The sequence below is a fragment of the Dysidea avara genome, chromosome 8 (assembly GCF_963678975.1).
Source record: "Dysidea avara chromosome 8, odDysAvar1.4, whole genome shotgun sequence".
Taxonomy (NCBI): Eukaryota; Metazoa; Porifera; class Demospongiae; order Dictyoceratida; family Dysideidae; genus Dysidea; species Dysidea avara.
Window position 1 is genome coordinate 7,795,260 of NC_089279.1, and position 22,682 is coordinate 7,817,941.

The 22,682-nt window shown below is 39.0% G+C and overlaps 2 protein-coding genes and 1 long non-coding RNA gene across 3 annotated transcripts; 2 read left to right on the forward strand and 1 right to left on the reverse strand.

Annotated features, from left to right (window-relative positions):
- Window positions 1-2,222: 2,222 nt before the first annotated feature.
- Window positions 2,223-7,069, reverse strand: LOC136264722 (uncharacterized). The gene is made up of 2 exons (XM_066059499.1): window positions 6,953-7,069; window positions 2,223-6,874 (listed from the first exon to the last, which is right to left on the reverse strand). The coding sequence occupies exons 1-2, from the start codon at window positions 7,067-7,069 to the stop codon at window positions 3,005-3,007; spliced, it is 3,987 nt and encodes a 1,328-aa protein (XP_065915571.1). The 3' UTR covers window positions 2,223-3,004.
- Window positions 7,070-9,040: 1,971 nt separating this feature from the next.
- LOC136264723 (uncharacterized) lies at window positions 9,041-10,636 on the forward strand. The gene is made up of 7 exons (XM_066059500.1): window positions 9,041-9,103; window positions 9,149-9,233; window positions 9,301-9,435; window positions 9,487-9,644; window positions 9,689-9,797; window positions 9,862-10,105; window positions 10,156-10,636. The coding sequence occupies exons 1-7, from the start codon at window positions 9,041-9,043 to the stop codon at window positions 10,634-10,636; spliced, it is 1,275 nt and encodes a 424-aa protein (XP_065915572.1).
- A 4,714-nt stretch (window positions 10,637-15,350) lies between these two features.
- LOC136262770 (uncharacterized) lies at window positions 15,351-16,195 on the forward strand. Its single transcript, XR_010704321.1, has 3 exons — window positions 15,351-15,408; window positions 15,567-15,650; window positions 15,843-16,195. It is a non-coding gene; the product is annotated as an uncharacterized lncRNA (long non-coding RNA).
- Window positions 16,196-22,682: the final 6,487 nt, after the last annotated feature.

Below are 22,682 nucleotides of genomic sequence, written 5' to 3' on the forward strand. Positions count from 1 at the left end.
GGGAGGAGCTAGTCTTTCTGTTCAGTGAAGATCGAGATACTCTAATAGAGCAATCATATATTTTATTATTATTATAATTGCAAGACCTCGCACAGCGAGTATAAATACAATATAAATCAAAATAATATCAAGACACACGATAGTGTGTTGTGCGGCCCAAGAAGCCGGCGCGCCACACCGTGAGTATATTGACAGGAAGAAAGAAAACGTCATTTTTACACATTTGTATCTCAGTGATACCTCATCCGGTTGGAACCAAATTTGCTGCAGAGTTGCCCGCCAGCTAGGGGGGTCTACATTCCAAATTTGAAGGACATCACTCAAGCCATTTCCGAGATACGAGTGGCCAAAGTTTCCTTTTTTTTCTTCGTTTTTTTTTTCTTCGTCTTTTCGCACACTTGCAAAAATTGTTATAAAACGCAAACGCGTACTCCGATCACCTTGAAATTTGGCACACAGAAGGGGAGTACAAAGGCGAATCCTAGCATCACATTTGGTGCAAATCCGGTGAATGATTCAGGAGTTATGACCGATTATTCGCGTAAAACAAGATCGATTTGTTGTCACGCCTACAGGGTAAACCGCTACATGGAATGAGTTGAAAATTGCTATGTAGATGGAGTAACCATCGTAGGAGTGCCTTTTGGTGGTTTGAAAGGAATCGAGATAAAGACCACGGAGATATGACACAAAACCCAACCTGTGTCACAATTACGCGATCGATTTTTAGGAATAAAAAAGTATTAGTTTTCACGCCTACTAGGCAAACCGCTTAGAGCAATGAGCTGAAAATCGGTGTATAGCTGGAATAATCTTCATTGAAAGTCCTTGCAGTAGTATAGAAGAATTGGATTACAAACCACTGAGTTATGATTCGAAAGCCAACTCCGTGTAGCAAATGCGAGATCGAGATACTCTAATAGAACAGTCACCCTAATAGAGCATTCAGCTAATTTATTTACTCCATTATAGAATTCTATTACATTACAGGTTATTCTGTAGGGAGTTCAGCTGCAAACAGTTAATCTTATGGACAGTTCAGCAAGAAGCAAGTCACCCTATAGTGAGTTCAGCTACAAATATATCGCTGTAGTGATTCATAACATTACAAGTCACACTGAAGATAGTTCAGCTATAAACAAGTCATGCACCCTGTAGAGAGTTCGGCTACACTCTCTAGAGAATTCAGCTACAAACAAGTCACTGTGGAGAGAGTTCAGCTACAAAGAAACTATCCTGTAAAGAGTTCATCTATACAAACAAGTTACCCTATAGAGATCACCTGCAAACAAGTAACCCTGAAGAGAGTTCAGCTACAGACAAGTCACTTTATAGTTTATACAGTGTTCAGCTACAAGTAAGTCACTCTGTAGAGAATTCAGCTACAAATAAGTCACTCTGTAGAGAATTCAGCTACCACCAAGTCACTCTGAAAAGAATTTTGTTACAAACAAGTCACCGTGTAGAGAGTTCAGCAACAAAAATACTACTCTGTAAAGAGTTCAGCTATACAAACAAGTTACTTTGTAGAGAGATCAGCTAGAAACAAGAGAGAGTTCAGCTAGAAGAAGTCACCCTGTAGAGAACTCAGCTGCAAAGAAACCCTGTAGAGAGATCAACTACAAACAAATCACCCTGCAGAGCATTCAGCTATAAACAAATCGCCCTGTAGAAAGTTCAGGTACAAACAAATTACCCTATATACAGTTCAGCTACAAAAAAATCACTCTGTAGAGAGTTCAGCTACAAAGAAGTTATGCTACAGTGAGATCAGTTTGAAACAAGAGATTTCAGCTACAAACAAATTAACCTGTAGAGAGTTCAACTATGAACAGATCATCCTGTAGATAGTTCAGCTAGATACTAGGGATGAGCGATACTACGGTTTTAGCGATATATCGCGATATTTTGTTATTAACTATCGTGATACCATGCCTGTACATTACTGTCATTAAAAACCATTTGTTATGCAGTACTAGGCTAAGAATCCTTATAAATGATAAAGTCCACCCATCTGGTTTCCCCTGCAGAGAGGTGTGAATACCATAACAACCTCAAAGCATGTGTTACAATCACTGTTACACAGCTTCTAATAGTTCTTGCGTGACAACAAAAACAAGCGAAATCACGTGCATAGGATTTCGACCAATAAAATCGATTCATTTTTGAACTTCAAACTATAATTACCACACGTGACTTCCGCTTTAAATTTGTCGACGCGCAAGAACTATTAGAACCTGTGTACTGTAAACAAGGATGATAATGGCTAGTTTGCTATCACCTATAAGGACTTCCTTCAGGAATGCTGAGCAATACACTATGTAGCACCAGCTATGATTGACTTATTTGTAAGTATCGTGAACTATTCAGTATCGTGAATAGTGGCTTTAGTATCGATCGTGATACTAAAATGGTAGTATCGCTCAGCCCTACTAGATACAAGTCACCCTATAGAGAGATCAGCTAGAGGAAGTCACCTTGTAGAGAGATAAGCTAGAAAAAGTTGCCTTGTAGAAAGTTCAGTAACAAAAAAACCATCCTGTAGAGAGTTCAGCTACAAACAAATCACTCTGTAGAGAGTTCAGCTGCAAACAAATCACCCTGTAGAGAGTTCAGCTACAAATAAATCAACCTGTAGAGAGATCAGCTCGAGGAAGTCACCTTGTAGAGGGATCAGCTAGAAACAAGTCACCTTGTAGAGTTCAGGTACAAAGAAACCACCATGTACACAGTTCAGCTGCAAACATATCGCCTTGTTACGACGCCAAAATATGCGTGTTGGAGAGGACACGAGGCACCGACCGAATCCTTATTATAGCACACTATAGATCTGATTATTACTAACACGCATGCGCACATAAGTACAACACTTAGTAACACACCCCTCCTACAAAAAGAAAGTCAGTTATGGCTTTCTGCAAATCAATGTATGTACAAAAATCATAGGGGTGACCAAAAATCAATAATACAACAAATGTCAGTCATACTAGTTCAAAGAAAGGAATCATCCAGTTCTTGACAAGGCATCTGCAATTATATTGTCTCGGCCCCGTATGTGCTGTATATCTAAGCAGTACTGCTGTAAAAGAAGACTCCACCGCATAAGCCGTTGATTCTTATTCTTGACTTTGTGTAGAAACGTCAGCGGATTGTGGTCAGTGAAAATAACAATGGGCCCTTTAGCTGCAGTGATATATATTTCAAAATATTGCAGAGCCAAAATTAAAGCGAGAAGTTCCTTCTCAGTTGTGCAATATCTCTTCTGGGTGTCTGTAAGCTTCTTGGAAAAATAACATAATGGATGCTCAATCCCTCTATCATCTTCTTGAAATAGAACTGCTCCTGCTCCCACATCACTAGCATCTACAGCTAGCTTGAATTCCTTAGTGAAATTAGGTGCTGCTAGGACTGGACAGTGAGTAAGGACACCTTTAACTTTCTCAAACGCAGCTTGGCACTCTTCAGACCATGTGAACTCTCTTCGTTTGTGCAGTAGGTTAGTCAGTGGTTCAACAATAACAGAGAAGTTCTTGCAAAAACGGCGATAATAGCCAGCCATCCCTAAATATCGCATTAGCTCTTTCTTATTCCTTGGAATGGGAAACTGTGATATGGCTTTAACCTTGGCGTCTATTGGCTTCACTTCTCCTTGCCCCACAATGTGGCCTAAATAACTGACTTGTGCACAACCGAATTCACTCTTCGCAAGGTTAACAGTCAACTTTGCTTCCTTGAGTTTGTTGAAGAAGGTCCTCAGTTGTTTAACATGGTCACTCCAATTGTCACTGTAAATAATTACATCGTCAATATAGGCTTCACACCCCTCTACCTCAGCTGTCACTTGATTAATGAAACGTTGAAATGTCGCAGGTGCATTTCTCATGCCAAATGGCATCACCTTATATTGGAATAGTCCATCAGGTGTTACGAATGCTGATATCTCCTTTGCTCTTCCGCTCAGTGGTACCTGCCAATAGCCTTTCAGCATATTGAATTTGCTGACATACTTTGAGTAACCAATTCGATCAATACAATCCTCGACGCGAGGAAGGGGATATGAATCTGGTTTAGTCAGTGCGTTGACTTTACGGAAGTCAGTGCAGAATCTAAATGTCTTGTCCGTCTTCGGTACCAAAATACATGGAGAACTCCAAGCACTGTAACTCCGTTCAATTAAATCGTTCTTCAGCATGTACTCTACCTCCTGTCTAAGTAATCTGCGTTTCTCAGGGTTTACTCTATAAGGATGCTGTTTAATAGGGTCCGCATTTCCCACATCTACGTAATGACACACAACATCTGTCCATGAAGGGACATCGGGGAACAGCACAAGGCTTCTTTGTATCAGGGTCTCCAGTTCAGCAGCCTGTGAATGACTGAGATGGCCCAACTTGGACTTGAGATTGGAAATAATCTGGGAGTTGTTCAGTCTAATCCCAAAGTCGTCAAACAGGTTTTCCTCATCCTCCTTCAAACTTGCACTCTTATCAGTTGATAACAAAGCGACTGGGGCTACTGACTTGCTAGCAGAACTATCGTCTTTCGTATGATATTCCTTGAGCATATTAATGTGACACAGCTGTCTCTCTTTCCTTCTATCAGGAGTGCTCACCACATAGTCCACATCATTAACACGACGCTCAACCGTGTATGGACCATGATATCTAGCTTGCAAGGGGTTACCAACAATGGGCAGCAAAACCAGTACCTTGTCACCAACATCAAATACACACTCTCTAGCCTTTCGATCATACCAAACTTTCATCCGCATTTGTACCCTGCTCAGGTTCTTCTTAGCCAACTCGCCTGCTTCGAATAGACGAGTTTTGAAAGTGGTTACATACTCTAAAAGATTCACGGGGTCACCGTCTACCGCTAACCAACTCTCTTTCAGAATCTTCAGTGGTCCTCGGACCACATGTCCAAAGACTAGTTCAAATGGGCTGAAGCCTAACGTCTCTTGAACAGACTCTCTAGCTGCAAACACTAGGAGGTGAATGCCCTCATCCCAATCCTTCTGGTTATCAAAACAGTAGCTATGCATCATGGTTTTGAGTGTTTGATGAAAACGTTCGATGGCACCTTGGGATTGGGGGTGGTAAGCTGAAGACCTGTGCTGAGTGATATTCAGTTGGTGCATTACCTGTTGAAATACTGTCGACATAAAATTAGACCCTTGGTCGGATTGAATGTGTTTAGGCAGACCCACAAGTGTGAAAAATCTTATAAGAGCTTTGATTATCGTATGGGCTTTAATATTCCGAAGGGGAATAGCCTCAGGAAATCTGGTGGTAACACACATAATCGTAAGCAGATAGCTGTTTCCTGATTTGGTCTTCGGTAATGGTCCAACACAATCGACCAGCACTCTACTAAACGGTTCCTCTACCGTTGGAATTGGTCTCAAAGGAGCTACAGGGGGTTTTTGGTTGGGTTTTCCAACCACTTGACAGGTGTGGCAAGACCTGCAGAATTTTACCACATCCTTATGAAGACCCGGCCAGTAAAAATTTGACAAAACTTTCTGATACGTTTTGTTAATGCCCAAGTGTCCTGCCAAGGGCGACTCGTGTGCTAGACTCAAAATATCTTCACGATAACAATTAGGTACAACAATTTGATGACTCACTAGCCACTCTGCATCAGCCGCAGCTGTGGGTGGTCTCCACTTACGCATCAACACACCAGACCTTATATAAAAACAAACAGGTACCTTAGCGGCTTCCGATTCGCACAATGCATCTTGCACCAGTGGGATCAGTTCGGGATCTGACTGCTGACGCTCTATTAATTGGTTGGTAGGAACAGGACAATTCATGTTCGCATCATCTTCGGGGTCATCAGTAGAACAGTTATCGTATAAATCATTGTCATTAGCAAGAAAAGTATCAGATAAGTCAACAATCTGGCTTTTGACTGGATCATTTGCCAACAATGAAGACTTTTTATCAGCCTGTTTGGCCATTGCACGAGTAACCGCGCAAGCAGGGAATAAGCCAGGGATTTCCCATGAAGTTTCATTAGTGCTATCAGACACAAAAGGAAGACTACATAAACATGGATCAACCATAACTTTGGCACCAGCTAAATCATTACCCAGGAGCAAGCTCACTCCTTCCACAGGCAATGTTGATTGAACACCAACAATAATAGGGCCAGACACAAGATCAGACTTTAAGAATACTCTGTGGAGAGGGACACAAGCAAAGCCTAGTTCAACTCCATGGATTAGAACAGTTTCTCCCGTAGCGGATTGTTCAGAGAGTGCAAGAACTCCTTCAGCTAGCAACGATTGAGATGCTCCTGTATCACGAAGGATCTGTATCGACTTCCCTACACCATTCTCCTCAATAGAGACAGACCCTTGTGATAGAAATGGCTTAAATGTATCAGGGGTCTTAGCTGCAACCTTTCTGGAGGAATGGCCACTAGTAGTCACCAAGGCGTTGCCTTTCTTCTTATCCTTCCTCTCCAAAGCCCAACATTCAGACAACAGGTGTCCTCGGCGCTTACAATACGCACAAAGAAGACCAGACCGCAATGTCATACCTCTGTTATGCCCTGACTGGTCTTGATCTCGGGGGTGATGATTCCTATCCCCAGTTCTCGGAGGAACAGCTGTAGTGCCCTTAAACTTAGGGGTAGTATCACTCTTGTGTTCAAGTGCTGAACTTGTACTCTGATGGGTGAGTTTGTAGTCATCCGCTAAGGTTGCTGCCCTTTGTAATTCTTCCACTTTTTGCTCTTCTAGGTAGGTCTTAACTTTAACAGGAACACAACCTTTAAACTCTTCTAAAAGGACTAACTGTTTGAGCTTGTCAAAACTATTTCCTACTTGTTGAGAAGTACACCATCTGTTAAAAAATGCCTCTTTCTGTCAAGCAAATTCCATGTAGGTTTGGCCCTCATTACACTTCAAGTCACGAAACTGTTGGCGATAAGCCTCTGGTACTAACTCGTATGTCTTCAAAATTTCCCTCTTCACTATCTCATAATCTGCACTCTGTTCCACGGAAAGTGCAGAGTATACTTCACGCGCTTTACCAACCAGAACGCTCTGCAATAACATTGTGCGTGATTCAGATGGCCAGTGGAGGCTGGTAGCGACTTTCTCGAAATGGAGGAAAAACTTATCCACTTCTTGTTCTTGAAACTGTGGGACCAATCGCACTTGTCGGCTGACATCAAAGGATGGAGTGGTACTGGCAGTAGTAGGTACAGATTCTGATGTACTAGGTTTCTTAAGCTCTAACTCTTTCAACTTTATCTGTAACTGTATTTCCCTATCCTTTATCTATAGTTCCTTCTCTCTTAGTTCTAGCTCTTTTAGCTTAAGGCGACATTCCTGTTCCAACTTTTGTTCATGTGCTTTATGTTCTAGTTCAAGTCGCTTGATTTCCAGTTCATTGCTGCTTGTTGACGGATGCTCTTCAGGAATGAGGTCTTCCTCAATAAAATAGTCCAGCAAAGCCCGTCGCAACTCAGCTTTCTTGGCATTTGTGTCACATTCTATACCAACCTTATCTACAACCTGTTTTAGTTGAGGTTTAGTTAGACTACACAAAACCGTCCTTGACGGGTCAGCAACAAATGTGTCAACATCAAACGACATTGTATAGCTCACTAAAGTCCCGAAGAGGTAGCTAGCGATAAATTCCAAATGGTGCTCAGCATTAGCCTTCAGCAGACATACCAAGTCTCACGCAATAGGCGTGAGTCTCACACATTTGGACATGATCTCACGTTCACACGCATGCAGCAGAGAATCTCACTCATATGAAAACAATCAGTAACATCATCCACCAGTCCTTACTCCGACCACATAGCTCACAGTATAACTAGAAGCTAAAGTATGATCAGATCAAGGATCGCATCCACTGATCCAACTTGGAAAAATAATTCTTGACACGTTTATAACTTGGGGACAAAAATAGTACCATTGGGCGCCCCAAATATGATTAAATTTCAATGGCTTTCATAGGCTATTTTATCGTGCGGGAGCCTACCAATTGCGCGGGAATATCGCAGCGTGTTGTGGATTGTTCGTTGTGTAGCAGTATAAATACAGCCACGAATCTTGCCATGGAGGATGGTGCGGACCAGAATGATTCAGATTGTGTGATTCAAAGTGACGCAGAGAGTGATTCTGATAGTGAAGACCGTGAGTTTGGAACTCCCCCCAAGGAAAAGAGACCCAGAGCAATGTGTGGTGCAGCTGTTTACGGAACTAAGTACAACTGTGACTGGGAATCCAATTTCCCATTTATATCACGTGGGAAGCATGATAAAACTTATAGTTTTTATTGCAAAGTATGCCACAAGGATGTAAGCTGTAGACACCAGGGTATTTCTGATGTCAAGAGGCACGAGAAGAGCAGTAATCATGTTACTAGTGTGAAATCACTGGAAGGAAGTAGTAGGTTGGACAGTATGGGATTTGTTCCACTGCGTTCTGCAATAAGCACACAGGTGCGCTGTACCTATAGCTATTGCATTATTATAACACTTGTCTTTACAGATAAAGCGAGCAGAAGTGAAAACAGCTGTTTTCATAGCTCATCATAATATTCCTCTGAGTGCAATGGATCATCTTTCTCCACTTTTTCGAGATATATTTCCGGACTCTGATATTGCTAAAGGATTCTCCTCGGCTAGAACAAAAACGATGTGCATTCTCAACAAAGCCTTACAGCCACACTTTGAAAGCTTATTGGTGGCGCAGATGAAGAATGAGCCATTTTCATTGGCAGTAGATGGATCGAATGACACTGGGTTGCACAAGATGAATCCGGTCACTGTGCGGACATATGATTCTATCACCGGCTTTGTGACTACCAGGCTACTGGATATGTGTTTAACATCAGGAACCAGCTCTGGAACTGCAGCCAACATTTTTAGTGCAATGGACTCAGCACTTGTTTCACGTGGAATCGTTTGGTCCAATTGTATTTGCGTGTCTGTTGACAATACATCAGTGAATATGGGAAGGCACAACAGTATTAGTACAAGGGCGACTGCAAAATATCCTAAGGTGTATATGATGGGCTGTCCATGTCACATTATTCACAATACAGCACAAAAGGCTAGCCAAATATTTGCGGAGGTATGATTATACATTGGTAATGCAAAAATAATATAATATGTATAGGGTGTTGGATTTAATGTTGATGATTTTTTGGTTGATCTGTTTTACTACTTTGACCACAGTACAAAGAGGAAGGCTGAACTTGCAGGTATTTATAATTATATCCTACTAATTTGTGCAAAATTGTATTGATTTATCAACCTGTGTATATATAGATTTTGTGGAGTTTTGCAATGTGGCATACAGGAAAGCTATTAAACACATTAGTGTGAGATGGCTTAGTTTACAGACAGCTGTGGAAAGAGCGCTTCTACAATATTCTGCATTGAAGTCTTATTTTCTTTCCAAAGGTACGTACAATGAACATGCAATTTTGACTTTAATCAAATAATATTTTATAGATGAGAGTTCTGCACGGTTTAAACGGCTGCAAAAAGCATTTAGTGATGAAATGACTGAAGTTTACCTATTCTTTTACAACCACGTACTGGAATATTTTGGAAGATTAAACCGTCTACTTCAACGTGATGATCCAATTATTGTGATTGCACACGATAAGGTAGAAATGATTCCTTTTAGTATTGTTGCGAGTGGTGTTTTTAGATGAAAGAGTTTGTTCTGCTGCTAATGTCAAAATTTGTGAAAGTGCTGGCTTTAAAGGATAAAAGGCTGAATGAAGTAAACTTTACAAATTTCACTAATCAACTAGAAGGTGTGAATTTTATTTGTCTACAATATGTGTGGCCAACCAAATGTGGCTTTCGCTTTTTGTATAGATTCCGACTTACAGATTGGGTATGTGACTCACCGGAAAGTTAAGCAGCTCATTGATAATGGATCCATCCCTGAGACAACTCGTAGAAAATTCTACACAGCAGTAAGGCAGTTTTTCAAAAGAGCAGTAGCTTATAGTCTTGAACATCTTCCACTTGATGATGAATTACTTAAGAGTGCTTCATTTGTAAATTTTGAGAAAAGGCTCGAATCCAATCCAATTCAAGCTGAATATTTTGTGACTAGGTATGACATATATTGACATAGCAGAATGTTTTAATACTGGAAAATTTTAGGTATGATAACCTTTTACCATTTTCAACACCCACACAAATATCAAGGCTTGGGGAAGAATTTGTACAGTACCAGCTGTTGAATCCAGAAGACATCCCACAGATAGTTTGGCAGAAAGCACTGATAGTAAACGATGATGAAGAAGAGCACAGGCATTACCGTATGGATGTAATATGGCATCATATTGCTACAATTAAATCTGCAGATGGTCACTTGAAATTCAACATGCTATCCAAAATTGCCAAACTGGTATTGTGTATTGCACATTCAAATGCTGGAGAGGAAAGGGTGTTTTCAATGATAAGGAAAAACAAGACACCTTTTCGACCAAACCTTGCTCTAGACAAAACATTACCAAGCTTGCTTTCTGTAAAGTTGGCAACAGATGAGCCTTGTCACAGGTATAATCCTCCAGCTTCTGTTGTTCAAAGAGCAGGAAAGGTGACGTGGGAGTATAACAAAGAGCATACCAGACCTAAGTGACAAATTTAGCTTGGATTCAGTGTTAACGACATACAATTAGCTCACAACAGGAAGTAGCTAATATTGATTTATTTTCAGTGTATTTGAGTAATGTATAAAATGCACACATCGTACAGGGTTGATACAGATCCCACCTATTTATAATGTGTGGACTTGTGTATCACTGTCACTGTCGCTAATGCATGATTGCAGCAGCACTGAGGTATATACATCTATGTAGATACTAGTAGATACCCAGTGATTGTCTCACTCCTAGGCTTCATCAAACCTTGGCATCTCTGCTTCAGGGTGGTGAAAAAAAAGAGCTACAAGAGGATAAACAGCACGGAGAACAACAGCGAGATATTAGTCACGAGCGTCACCTTTACGGGTGCCTCTAACCGGCACCAGGGAACCAGTTCGGTCTTCTCTTTAGTATTGGCGGCGTTGCGTGGCTCGCACACGCCCTTTGTATCCTCTTCGAATCAGTCTTCTTTTCGTCTCTCTCCCGGACAAGCCCCCAGTTTCTGTTACGACGCTGAAATATGCGTGTTGGAGAGGACACGAGGCATCGACCGAATCCTTATTATAGCACACTATAGATCTGATTATTACTAACACGCATGCGCACATAAGTACAACACTTAGTAACAGCCTGTAGAGAGTTCACACAGCTAGAAACAAATCACCCTGTGGAGAGATCAGCTAGAAGAGGTCACCTTGTAGAGAGTTCAGCTACAAAGAAACCATCATGTAGAGAGTTCAGCTGCAAACAAATCACCCTGTAGAGAGTTCAGCTACAAAAAGATCACCCTGTAGAGAGATCAGCTAGAAGAGGTCACCTTGTAGAGAGTTCAGCTACAAAGAAACCATCATGTAGAGAGTTCAGCTACAAAGAAATCACCTTGTAGAGAGTTCAGCTAGAAGAAGTCACCTTGTAAAGAGTTCAGCTACAAAGAAACCACTATGTAGAGAGTTTAACTGCAACAAATCACCAATAGAGAGTTCAGCTAGAAACACATCACCCTGGAGAGAGATCAGCTAGAAGAGGTCATCTTGTAGTGAGTTCAGCTACAAAGAAACCACCACATAAAGAGGTCAGCTGCAAATAAATCACTTGTTGAGAGTTCAGCTACAAACAAATCCCCCTGTAGAGGGATCAGCTAGAAGAAGTCACCTTGTAGAGAGTTCAGCTACAAAGAAACCATCATATAGAGAGTTCAGCTACAAAGAAATCACCCTGTAGAGAGTTCAGCTAGAAGAAGTCACCTTGTAGAGAGTTCAGCTACAAAGAAACCATCATGTAAAGAGTTCAGCTGCAAACAAATCACCCTGTAGAGAGTTCAGCTACAAAAATATCACCCTGTAGAGAGTTCAGCTAGAAGAAGTCACCTTGTAGAGAGTTCAGCTACAAAGAAACCATCATATAGAGAGTTCAGCTACAAAGAAATCACCCTGTAGAAAGATCAGCTAGAAGAAGTCACCTTGTAGAGAGTTCAGCTACAAAGAAACTATCATGTAGACTCTGAGAGTTAAGCTGTAAACAAATCACTCTGTAGAGAGTTCAGCTAGAAGAAGTCACCTTGTAGAGAGTTCAGCTACAAAGAAACCATCGTGTCAGTAGAGAGTTCAGCTACAAAGAAACCACCATGTAGACAGTTTAGCTGCAAACAAATCACCTGTAGAGAGTTCATCTAGAAACAAATCACCCTGTAGAGAGATCAGCTAGAAGAGGTCACCTTATAGATAGTTCAGCTACATTTCAAGTCACCCAGTAGAGAGATCAGCTGCAAAATAATATCCTGTGGGGAATAATGGGCATGTAATAAATATATGTATATAATTTGTATAATTACTAATAAAATCAAAAATAATTGAAGTATTAAAAAAATCTTCTTTAAGTTCTTTTCTTCTTCCTGTGGTAAAGTAAAAAGCACATGGGTTAAAAAAAACCCAAAGCCAGCCAATGGCCGACTTTGCAGTATACAAATACAAAAAGAAGTGATATCTAATCAAAAACAGCCAAGCTGTAAAAAAAAGGTGCGGCCCCCAAAAAGGCCATGGTGAAAAAAGATATGAAATCCAAGGTGGCGGCCAAGAAATGGCTGTGATGGTAGGTTAATGGTAAAATTTTAATAACAACAATTCAGGTGAATTTTGTGCCGCTTGGTCTTGGCACAAAATTCACCTGAATTGTCGTTATTAAAATTTTTACCATTAACCTACCATCACAGCCATTTCTTGGCTGCCACCTTGGATTTCACATCTTTTTTCACCATGGCCTTTTTGGGGGCCGCACCTTTTTTTACAGCTTAGCTGTTTTTGATTAGATATATATATAGCTACAGCTAACTAATTACAATTTTACAGTTCATTCAAAGAAGAGAGCTATAATGATGTATAAAATTATTAATGATCTTATTGATATCCCCAAAGAGTACTTTACCCCTAATGATTCGCGATTAAGAAAAGGATACTACAGGCAACTGATGACAAACATTGACTCGTATAAATTTTCCTTTTCCCCCCTGCAATTAAACTTTGGAACCCCCTTCCCCCTATATAATTAATTCCCCTTCCCTGGATAATTTTTGTAACAACTTAAGTAATTATATCTGTGCGTTATAATCATTTGTGATTTCTGCACAGTAAAAACAAATAATAATAATAATAGGTTGTTAAACACGGTGATAGATGAAGTTTCAACAGTCTCTGGTTGCAAGTTGTTCCATATAGCAGTGGAAGGAAAGAAGCTGAATTTATATGTATCAATTCTAATGAATTGCAGGGTAAGTTGATCTGATTATAGCTATTCTATTCTCTAGAGCTAAGATCAATTTAGCTTTACTGCGATTAAGATATAATTAGCTTTACTGCGATTAAGATATAATTTGCTTTACTGCATGATGCAAACCTATTTAAAATAAAGCATTCCTTAAAATAAAAGAATATAGCATGATATCTCGCATGACTATATATATAAGTGATGAAACTGACATCTTGATGTAGGACAATATATGATAAAAACAATCATGAATTCATCACACTGTTGGCAGATCCAGTCTTGAATTGTGTTAAGTCCTGCTGATCTGGTAGGATCTGATGGAATTCTACATTGTCAAAACTAATAAATATAATAATTATGTCTTGATTTATACATAGTCATTGGTGTATAATCTATAACAATGTATCTCGTTGTCTGTTTAACGTTAACATTTCATTTCATCAAAGCATCTGACAGTTCCACAAAATACATGCAATAGAGCCATCACCCATATAATTATGATGGCTTATGTAAGCACCTGTGAATTATTTTCTTGATGTCTTCTGACTTTTATACAAATTGATTTATTGCCTCGTCCTGCTTTCTACTGCCTTATTTGTCATGGATTTCCATCTTGCATTTTTATAATAAATGACTTCATTTCTCCACAGTGTAATTGATTTGAAAGTACACAAGCTGGTGTACTGTATACGTTCTTTAGAATGTAGTTGAGTTAAAATGACCAGATTTGTGAAAAGGTACCTTTTCCACACATTTTACATACCAGCAACAAAATGGTGTAACACCTGACTCCTTACACTGATAAACTTGCTCTTAGTATCAAAATGCAGATAGATACTAGTAGCTACTGTACACTCATGGATAATTGCATGCAGGGAATTATAAGGTATATGTTCAAAAACTTATGAAACCCCGAAGTTCAAAATATGCATGGGTCAAATTTTGTCTGTGAAAAAGGTACCTTTTTGCAAATCCGGTCACAAATTATCTAGCTGTTGCATAGCAACTGCACACACTGACAACGTATGGCAAATTTTAATTTTTGTTTCTTCTTCCACACAGTACATTGTGGCTGCAATTGCTACACATATGTTCCTTCTTATTGGATTCATGATCCATTGTTTAATTGATACAATGAAAATTCAAAAACTAGGCCATTATTATAGCTACATAATGCTACTCCTCCTTCATATCTATAATAGAGTTAATGATGTAATGTAATGATGTGACATGATGTAATTTATGCATACCTGTAACATTAATATTGTGTACTGTAGTTGTAAGAGTTAGTTGTTATTGTGTACTTTCAGTTATTGATTAATAATATTATACACAGTAGTCTGTTTTGCCTATAAATGATCTGCCTACACTTCCCTACAATTAGAACAATACCCACACATAATATTTATGTGTTTACAAATACTCGTGAAGATAGTCAAAGATTAGTACAATAATTAAAAGTTATATAGAGCGATATTACCCAAAACTCTACTAGGGGTTTCATACTTGTATAAATGAACTTTGTAAAAATGTGTTTGGGTTTAAAGGTGCCCAATTATCCCTTCAACATAAAACAAGAGCAGTATGCTCCTTGTCTTACTCAGAAACTGAAATTTGAAGTTTGATCTTCTAAAGCATTATTTAGGACAAAAGACATTGATTTCTTTCAGGCTGTAGAATTGTGCCAGCATATTGATATTCACGATTTTTCAATGAATATAACTGGAATGCATAGTGATATAAATGCTAAGCCAGTAGAGGTAGCATTGTAGCTAAATATATATATTTTTTCATTAAATATTTTATTCTATTGTTGCTACATATAATCTATTGTTTACCTTTAATTTGTTAGTACATTATAGCTTCCACTTAATGGATATTTATGCCTGGTGGCACTAAAGGTGTGTTGAGCAGACAATTTTAATCAGATGAGCTTGAGAAGTACAATGTAATGATTGCTCTAACAGAGGAAGACCTGGAGAATGCTGATACAATAACATTGAGGGAGGTATAGCAAAGAGATATAACTGTAGAGAAAGTAATGTTTTTAGTTTGCAAATTAATGTAAATCTGCATGGCTGTAGCTTATAGCAATATTAGACATGCTATACTCTAAGACTGATGTGCATAGTAATTAATTGTACAATAAATTTTTTTTAACTGTAGTTCGCTGAATCTTTGCTATTGAATGAGGCATGTGCATTGCCTGCTGAGATGAAGTAGGAAAACATAACATGGCAGAGATTTATGGTGAGTTTATGAGTTCTAATGTATAGTTCAGTAATGAATGTATATTACGTAGCATTGTTTAATTGTTAAGTGTGTTGTATAGCTACTCGCTACTTACTGTCATACTTGTGGATGGGAAGACAATGTGTTTAGCTACTCTTATCTGAATGTACTCTTTAAAGTTAACAACATCCACATTAATTTGTGCTGTAGGTCCAGTGTGATGAATATACTATTTACAGTATGTACGTATAAACAAGAAAAGTACGTAAACAAGAAATTGGATCCTCAAAAGAAGAAGAGTGTACATAGTATATAAAAATACAAATACAGTGAGGAGCCATGTTGCACAACTGATGACACTTATAATTACGAAGTTCATTTTTCCAGTTATTCATAACTTTGCACAAGCAGTATATGTATAATTCAGTTAGAACTTACTAGCTACCATGCATGTTGTAATTGTTCTCCTTGCTTATTTACCCAATTCTGTTGTAAATTGTCAGTTATCCACACTTATAATTGAGTATATAAGACCATCTGCATGCTTCTGATAGCTATAAAGTAGCATACATGCACAGTACCATTTATGTGAAGTTCTGCAGACAAAGTGAGATCATGTATATAAGATTTAGGTACATCAGTATAGGACTATAGTGGGAAATGCATGGGCATGGCAAGGATAAAATGCATGTGTGTGCTGATGAATAAATTTATAGTTACAGCTCAGTAGTAAGCAGATTATTGTGTTGTGTTCTAAGTTAGCTCAGCTAGAAATGCTTGTAAAGACAGCCTATTGTAGCTAGGTGATGGCAAGGCTAGAAGACACTGCATAATACGCATATGGTACGTACCATACGCGTATGTCTATACCGTACGCGTATGGTATGGAATGGACATGTATGGTACGCGTATAGTATGTACCATACACGTATGGTACATACCATACGCATACGGTACAAAATACGCATATGGTATAGAACACTACCACTTCTAACAACTAACTCTTTGACCAATGGAGACGTCAGGTAGACATGTCTCTTCTTTCCAAATCCAGTTCTAGTAAGAAGCTATCCAACTGGAAATCTTTTTGAAAGCCATAGTACTCCCTATTGGATATAGCACCATTAAATCGTACAACAACTCTAATTGACTTCTCACATAATCAATTTCCAATCAGGGGACAGAAAGACATACGGATCTTCTTTAAAACAGCCACGCTGCCTTCGCTTGTGGTATCTGTAACCAACATGTTAAAATTGTGACTTGAATATTATGTTAATAACTACCAGTGTTGGCAAGTTACTTTGTAAAAGTAACTAGTTACATATTACATATTACTTGCAACTGAACTATTTAGTTACAGTTACATATTACTCATAAAACAAAAATAACTATAATAACATTACATCATACAGTACGATAGTACTGTATCAGGGGCGGATCCAGGGGGGGTTCCAAGGGTTCCATGGAACCCCTCTTTTGAAAAGCCTCTCTCACTCGAGATACTCTAATAGAGCAGTCAAATCGAGATACTCTAATAGAGCAGTCACAGTAGTCTTTTGAGGAGCAGTGTAGCAAGCTATATATCTAGTCATAAAATATAGTTGGTGAGGTGGTAGCTATTGTCAGCAGGTGATGACTTTTTTTTTTTTTTTTTGGTCTTCAACTTATACAGCTAGGCTGAAGTTGCAATTTCAAAGTGGAACCCCCCTTTTTAAAAGTCTGGATCCGCCCCTGTGTATGGTAGGGACGACGAAGATGTGGGCGTGGTCTACGAAGATAAATCAAGCCAAAATTATCTTTGCAAACCCTTCACGGTCACTTGACAGTATTGGTCAGGTATAACCAAGCCCAAACATGCCTTCAGAACGACCAGAAGCATTTTCGATTAGGTGCTACGAAATTTAAAAATATATATTTTTTCGCGAATTTTCTACTGCCTTACTGCCTGCCCGCCCGCCCGCCTGCCTGCCTGCCTGCCTGATGCGTTCAGTCAAGCGTAGCGGAAAATTGGCTACAGCTACAGCCTTACTTCTTTGGCGGAAATGCTTCAAATTTGAAACTTTTAGTATTTTAAATATCCTACAATGTATGCGCTATTGCTTACTGATTTTCCTTTGATCCTTCTTTATCGTGGCCATTTCTCATCAGTAGGGCTTCCATAATCATTGTGAATACACGTGTTATCGCACCAAACTTTTAGAATACGTTTGTGATTGGACGTTTGGTTTATACAGGACCTATCGTACGTCGTCGACAAGATACATGCGTAAAGACATCTTGTTTAGTATTAGTGTGTTTGTTGTTTAGCAGCTAGGTTTAACTGCTTGCGTTTCTAAACGCATTTCTTTGCGACTAGCTAACACATTCTTCGCTATTACAGTATTAACACTTCTTTATGTATCCTTGCATGTGCTTACTATTGTCTACACAAGTCAGCAAAACCATATACATACATGATTGGAATAGTCAAATAACTATCTAAAGCTGTTAACACTATTAAGTGTAAAATGCATATACAAAGCTTCTAATTCAATGCATGAATAATGTATTAAGTGCATGACCTCCTGCATATTATGTTTTGTCACAATTCCTTGTCAGTTGTCAGTCGCTCCAGCAGCATCATCCTTATGTGCAACAATTACTTATTGTGTTCCACCATATTCCCACTACAATGATCAATGTGTACTGTATAGCTAACCTATGACAGGTACAAAGAAGGCATAGCTTATTTGGTAACATCATTGTTAACAAAGTTATAGCTAACGAATGTGTAAAAGGTAGAGTAGGGCTTATCATACAGTACGATAGTAACTGTATAGTAGGGACCACAAAGGAGTAGGCGTGGCCCACTAAATAATATCACCCAAACATCAGCCTCAATTTTCCCTTACAACGATGAGGCAGTATTGGTGAGGTAAAACTAAACCCAAACAAGTTTTCAGATCGACCCGAAATGCTTTCAACAAGTTCTTGATTAAAATGCTGTGTAACAGGTTGAACATAGCTGACAATGAAGTGTAATGGTAACTTCACTTTTCACACGATAATTGATATAGCTGGGGCACGCGGTGCCTTTTCAGATGCAGTATGAGTGGGATCACCAGCTATAATAAAATTATTTACAAAAAAAGTTAACAAACAAGTACACAAAAAAATTTGGAATTTTTAACTAGAGTAGGGACGACAGTACATTGATAAAAAGTACTGAAACAAGTGCATAGGGGTAGTGAACAATACTAAAATACAGTTAAATAATAAGACGTGTTATATCCCTACTGTGCATTTCCATTATGGCATCTTAAGCACAGTAGGGATATAACACGTCTTATTATTTAACTGTATTTTAGTATTGCTCACTACCCCATGCACTTGTCTTTTTATCAATGTACTGTCATCCCTACTCTAGTTGAAAATTCCAAAATTTTTCGTGTACTTGTATTATATTACTTTGTGTCCACAGCCTTAAGCAGTCACGTGTGAAACTACCACCTTATCAAGTGACAGGATTGTGTTGTTGGGCAATGTGCAAATCTTGGTTATAAGTAAGAAGCTGATGAATAAGCTTCATTCAGTAGGCTTCGTTACTTCGTTGTGGCTAGGCGTTACTCAGAGGATAACTAACGAGATTAGTAACTTCATTATTTGTAGTAATAAAATTACATAATATTAGACTCGTTACAGTAACTAGACTCGTTACAGTAACTATATTACTTAGGTAACACTTTATATTTGTAAGTAAGTAACTTGAGTTATATTACCTGTTTTTATAGCGTATTTCGTTATATTACTTAGTTACCACAAAAATAATAATATTACGTAACGCGTTTGCGTTACTCCCAACACTGATAACTACATACAAGCACAGATAGAATTACATCAGCTAAACATGTGTCCCTGACATCAATGGTTGACTTAGCAAACTACACACTACAAACTAGTACTAACCACAACACATAACATCTTGTAGTACAAGTACAAGTTTATTAAACATCACTGACTTACAGGTTGTATGCAGCTGGTGGCTTAACCACCAAGCCAATACTGCTGCTGGCCTTTTCAGGATCAGTTCCTTCAGGTAACTCAGTTGGGCTGCTATATCCTTGTAGAGTTGGCAAGGTCATTTGTACTGTGTTCCTGTCTCTGTCTGTTGTTCTTGTAGTTGTATTTGTTCATGGGCTTGTAACTCTTGTGCTTGCAGTTGCTCCTCTTTCATTTGTGTCAAGTCCTCTTGTATCTGTGTCTGTTGTGTTTGTTCTACTGTTTGCTGCTCTTGTAACTGTGTTTGTTCATAACTCTGTTCCTCTTTTATCTCCATCTGTCCTTTCTTTGTTTCTATTTGTTCTTCAGAATTGTGTTTTGCTACTCCTTCATCTGGTGTTGTTGTCCCATCACTTGGTGTGGGTTGGTCAGTTTGAGTATTTGTTGTTGACTTCACTGGTGGATTAGTTTGTGAAACTTTCTTGCTCTGCCATGGTAAAATGTCACTCTTTTCTAATACTGCTACAAAAAATCCTCCAGTGTCTTGATGGTGTGGTAATATTCTGATACTACATGGTAAGAATATCACTGTGATTGTGTGGATTGCGTCTGTGCGTGCGTGTGCGTGTGTGTGTGTGTGTGTGTGTGTGTGTGTGTGTGTGTGTGTGTGCATGTGCGTGCATGTGTGTAGGGTATGTACTCCATATGTGTGCACCTGGGTGCATGCGTGTGCGTGAGTGTGGATGCAGTGCATGGTGCCATGTACACACTATTTTCTAATCCCATCAATTGTGCTTCTTCCACAACAGGTGGAAACATTGTCTCCACCAGAGGACGAGGTAACAATGAATCCATACCATCACTCCAATCCACCCATTCACCACCTTTACCCAGAACCTTATCAAATCAAACCAGGCACAATCCCACGATAATCAGATAATACACACCAATTATCTCCCACATGTTTTAACCCACTCACTTTCCATGTGTTCATGCCAGGGATACACTTGAGGCCATTCAGCCAACCAGAAACATCAACTAAGTGTACAGCACCTGAAAAATAATAGAAAGAAAAATTCAAACATGTAATGTTGTGTAAAAGTGAAGGTACGTATTGCAACAAAACATTAAGTCACCTAGCACCTCTTAAACAAGACCACCTCATTTAACCAATTTCAAACATAGCTAAGTTGTAATTATGGTGTACATCCTTTCGCAATTTATTTTTCTGGTCCCAAAGGTAGCCCCCTATTAAAGAGTTCTACTGACTCTTGCATTGTTTCAATGCAGCTGTGACTATCGCTTCATTTTCAACGGGATTGAATGAGCATGTCGAGTACACTAGTCTTCTATTGACAGCCAACAACTCCAAACCTCAAAATCCTCAGTTGAAGCCTGTAGGGAGAAATATAGAATTAACACAATTAAGGTACACAATAAGAGAACCACTAATAAAGTTAAGTCACCAGTTGTGCAAACCAACACTCTATAAAAATCTCTTTGCTATACCAGTAACTAAATTTGCGGCTGGAGGTTTGTAACCATGTGTGTGTTGTGTGTTGTGCAATCTCTACACTGCACCCCCTCTTCTTTACCCTAGTAACACAGAAAAATAGTTTTTCATCCGTGGATATAGATGAGGTTTTCGTACTTTCTGCCTTGAGGAATCATTTTCCCTTGTCATACAGCAGTTTTCTTGTATTCAGAGAGTGTTCTATCTGCTCATTCTCAAGCAGGATTTTAAAACCACTAAAGCCGAATGTTCCAATCTGTGGTTCAACACACCCAACATACACTATGTACTGATACACTCCTGTGACCAAGGGACCATTCCAAGAAGAAGCACTGACAAAAATCAGGCAATGGAGCATTTCAACAGAACATCGGTTTTTATAACACATATGAGGTTGGACTGTACAGTCTGTAATGCAGACACTGTTACAGCTGCATGAGTATATACATGTATTGCTGTAGCATTGTAATAGAATATGAAATATCATAAACTAGGTATAATACTGTATATGTACAAAATTTTGAGGTACGTAATTTTCGCGGATTGACAAATTTCTGAAGTTTTATTTTCGAGGATCACTTGTGTTTCACTGAGGTTACCTATTAGAAAGCATAGAGCTAACCCTAATAATAGTTCAATTTTCGAGGATAAAAATTTCACAGAAAGCTAAGCAACCGCAAAATTCACGAAAATTAGTTCCCTTGAAAATGTGCACATATATGGTAAATCTCCTATATTGGCTGCATAAATTGTCTTGATTCTTTACCAAAAGAGGAAAAAATTATGGAGAATGAGCTAAATTTTTGGTTCCTAGAAAAGACCAGGAACTACAACAAGGTCACCTGCATAAAGAGGAAGTGGTTGATCAACTGTAAATTCCTCAAGTCAGATAAATTTTTGTAGTAATTAGCCTAGCGCAGCCACTTGGTTATTTAGGACAAGAACCTTTGATCTGATGCTAATATTTGGTTAAGAGATGATTGCACCTTTTCCTGTACCATCAAGAGTTCATAGTCTGACGTACTTGTGCAAACCAGTGCTGAGGTTGGAGCTCCACGTTTTCCAGATCATAGGATTCTTCCATGTACGCATATAGTCCCATCACCGCTACATAACACATGACACTATGTCATGTACACACCACAGACCACACCTGCAGGGAACGTCAGAGTATCCGATCATGAGAGTGCAACGCAAGTTCCACAATCGTAAATTAGTGGAAATATGTAATCTTAATATCAACACGCTGTACACAAGAGAAGTGTAAAGCAATGTAAGTCAGTAAGTCGGTCAGTCAGTGTGTGCATTTGCTTGCAGTGTGGCACAGTCCTCCTGCACAAGAAAGAGTATCTGAGTGGTGCACAGGTACTAGTGGTACCAGTCCACTAAACAGCAATAGCCCTAGGCCTTGTTCTGTGTATGTTGGTACACCTATAAAATTATGTATGTATGTGTGTGTAGTGTACCACACAGTGTATGACAATACTACAATACATGTTAGTGTAGTGTTTACTAACTCACAACTTATTATTGTGCACACACAAATTAATTAATGT

Bases quoted from the DNA above. Each gene is read 5' to 3' on its own strand.
- LOC136264723 (XM_066059500.1), top strand. From the start codon at position 9,041: ATGGGCTGTCCATGTCACATTATTCACAATACAGCACAAAAGGCTAGC. The intron at 9,234-9,300 runs GTATTTATAATT...GTGTATATATAG, and splicing joins GAGGAAGGCTGAACTTGCAG to ATTTTGTGGAGTTTTGCAAT. The intron at 9,645-9,688 runs GTAGAAATGATT...TGGTGTTTTTAG, and splicing joins TTGTGATTGCACACGATAAG to ATGAAAGAGTTTGTTCTGCT.
- LOC136264722 (XM_066059499.1), bottom strand. From the start codon at position 7,069: ATGTTATTGCAGAGCGTTCTGGTTGGTAAAGCGCGTGAAGTATACTCT. The intron at 6,875-6,952 runs GTACCAGAGGCT...TTTGCTTGACAG, and splicing joins TTTTGAAGACATACGAGTTA to AAAGAGGCATTTTTTAACAG.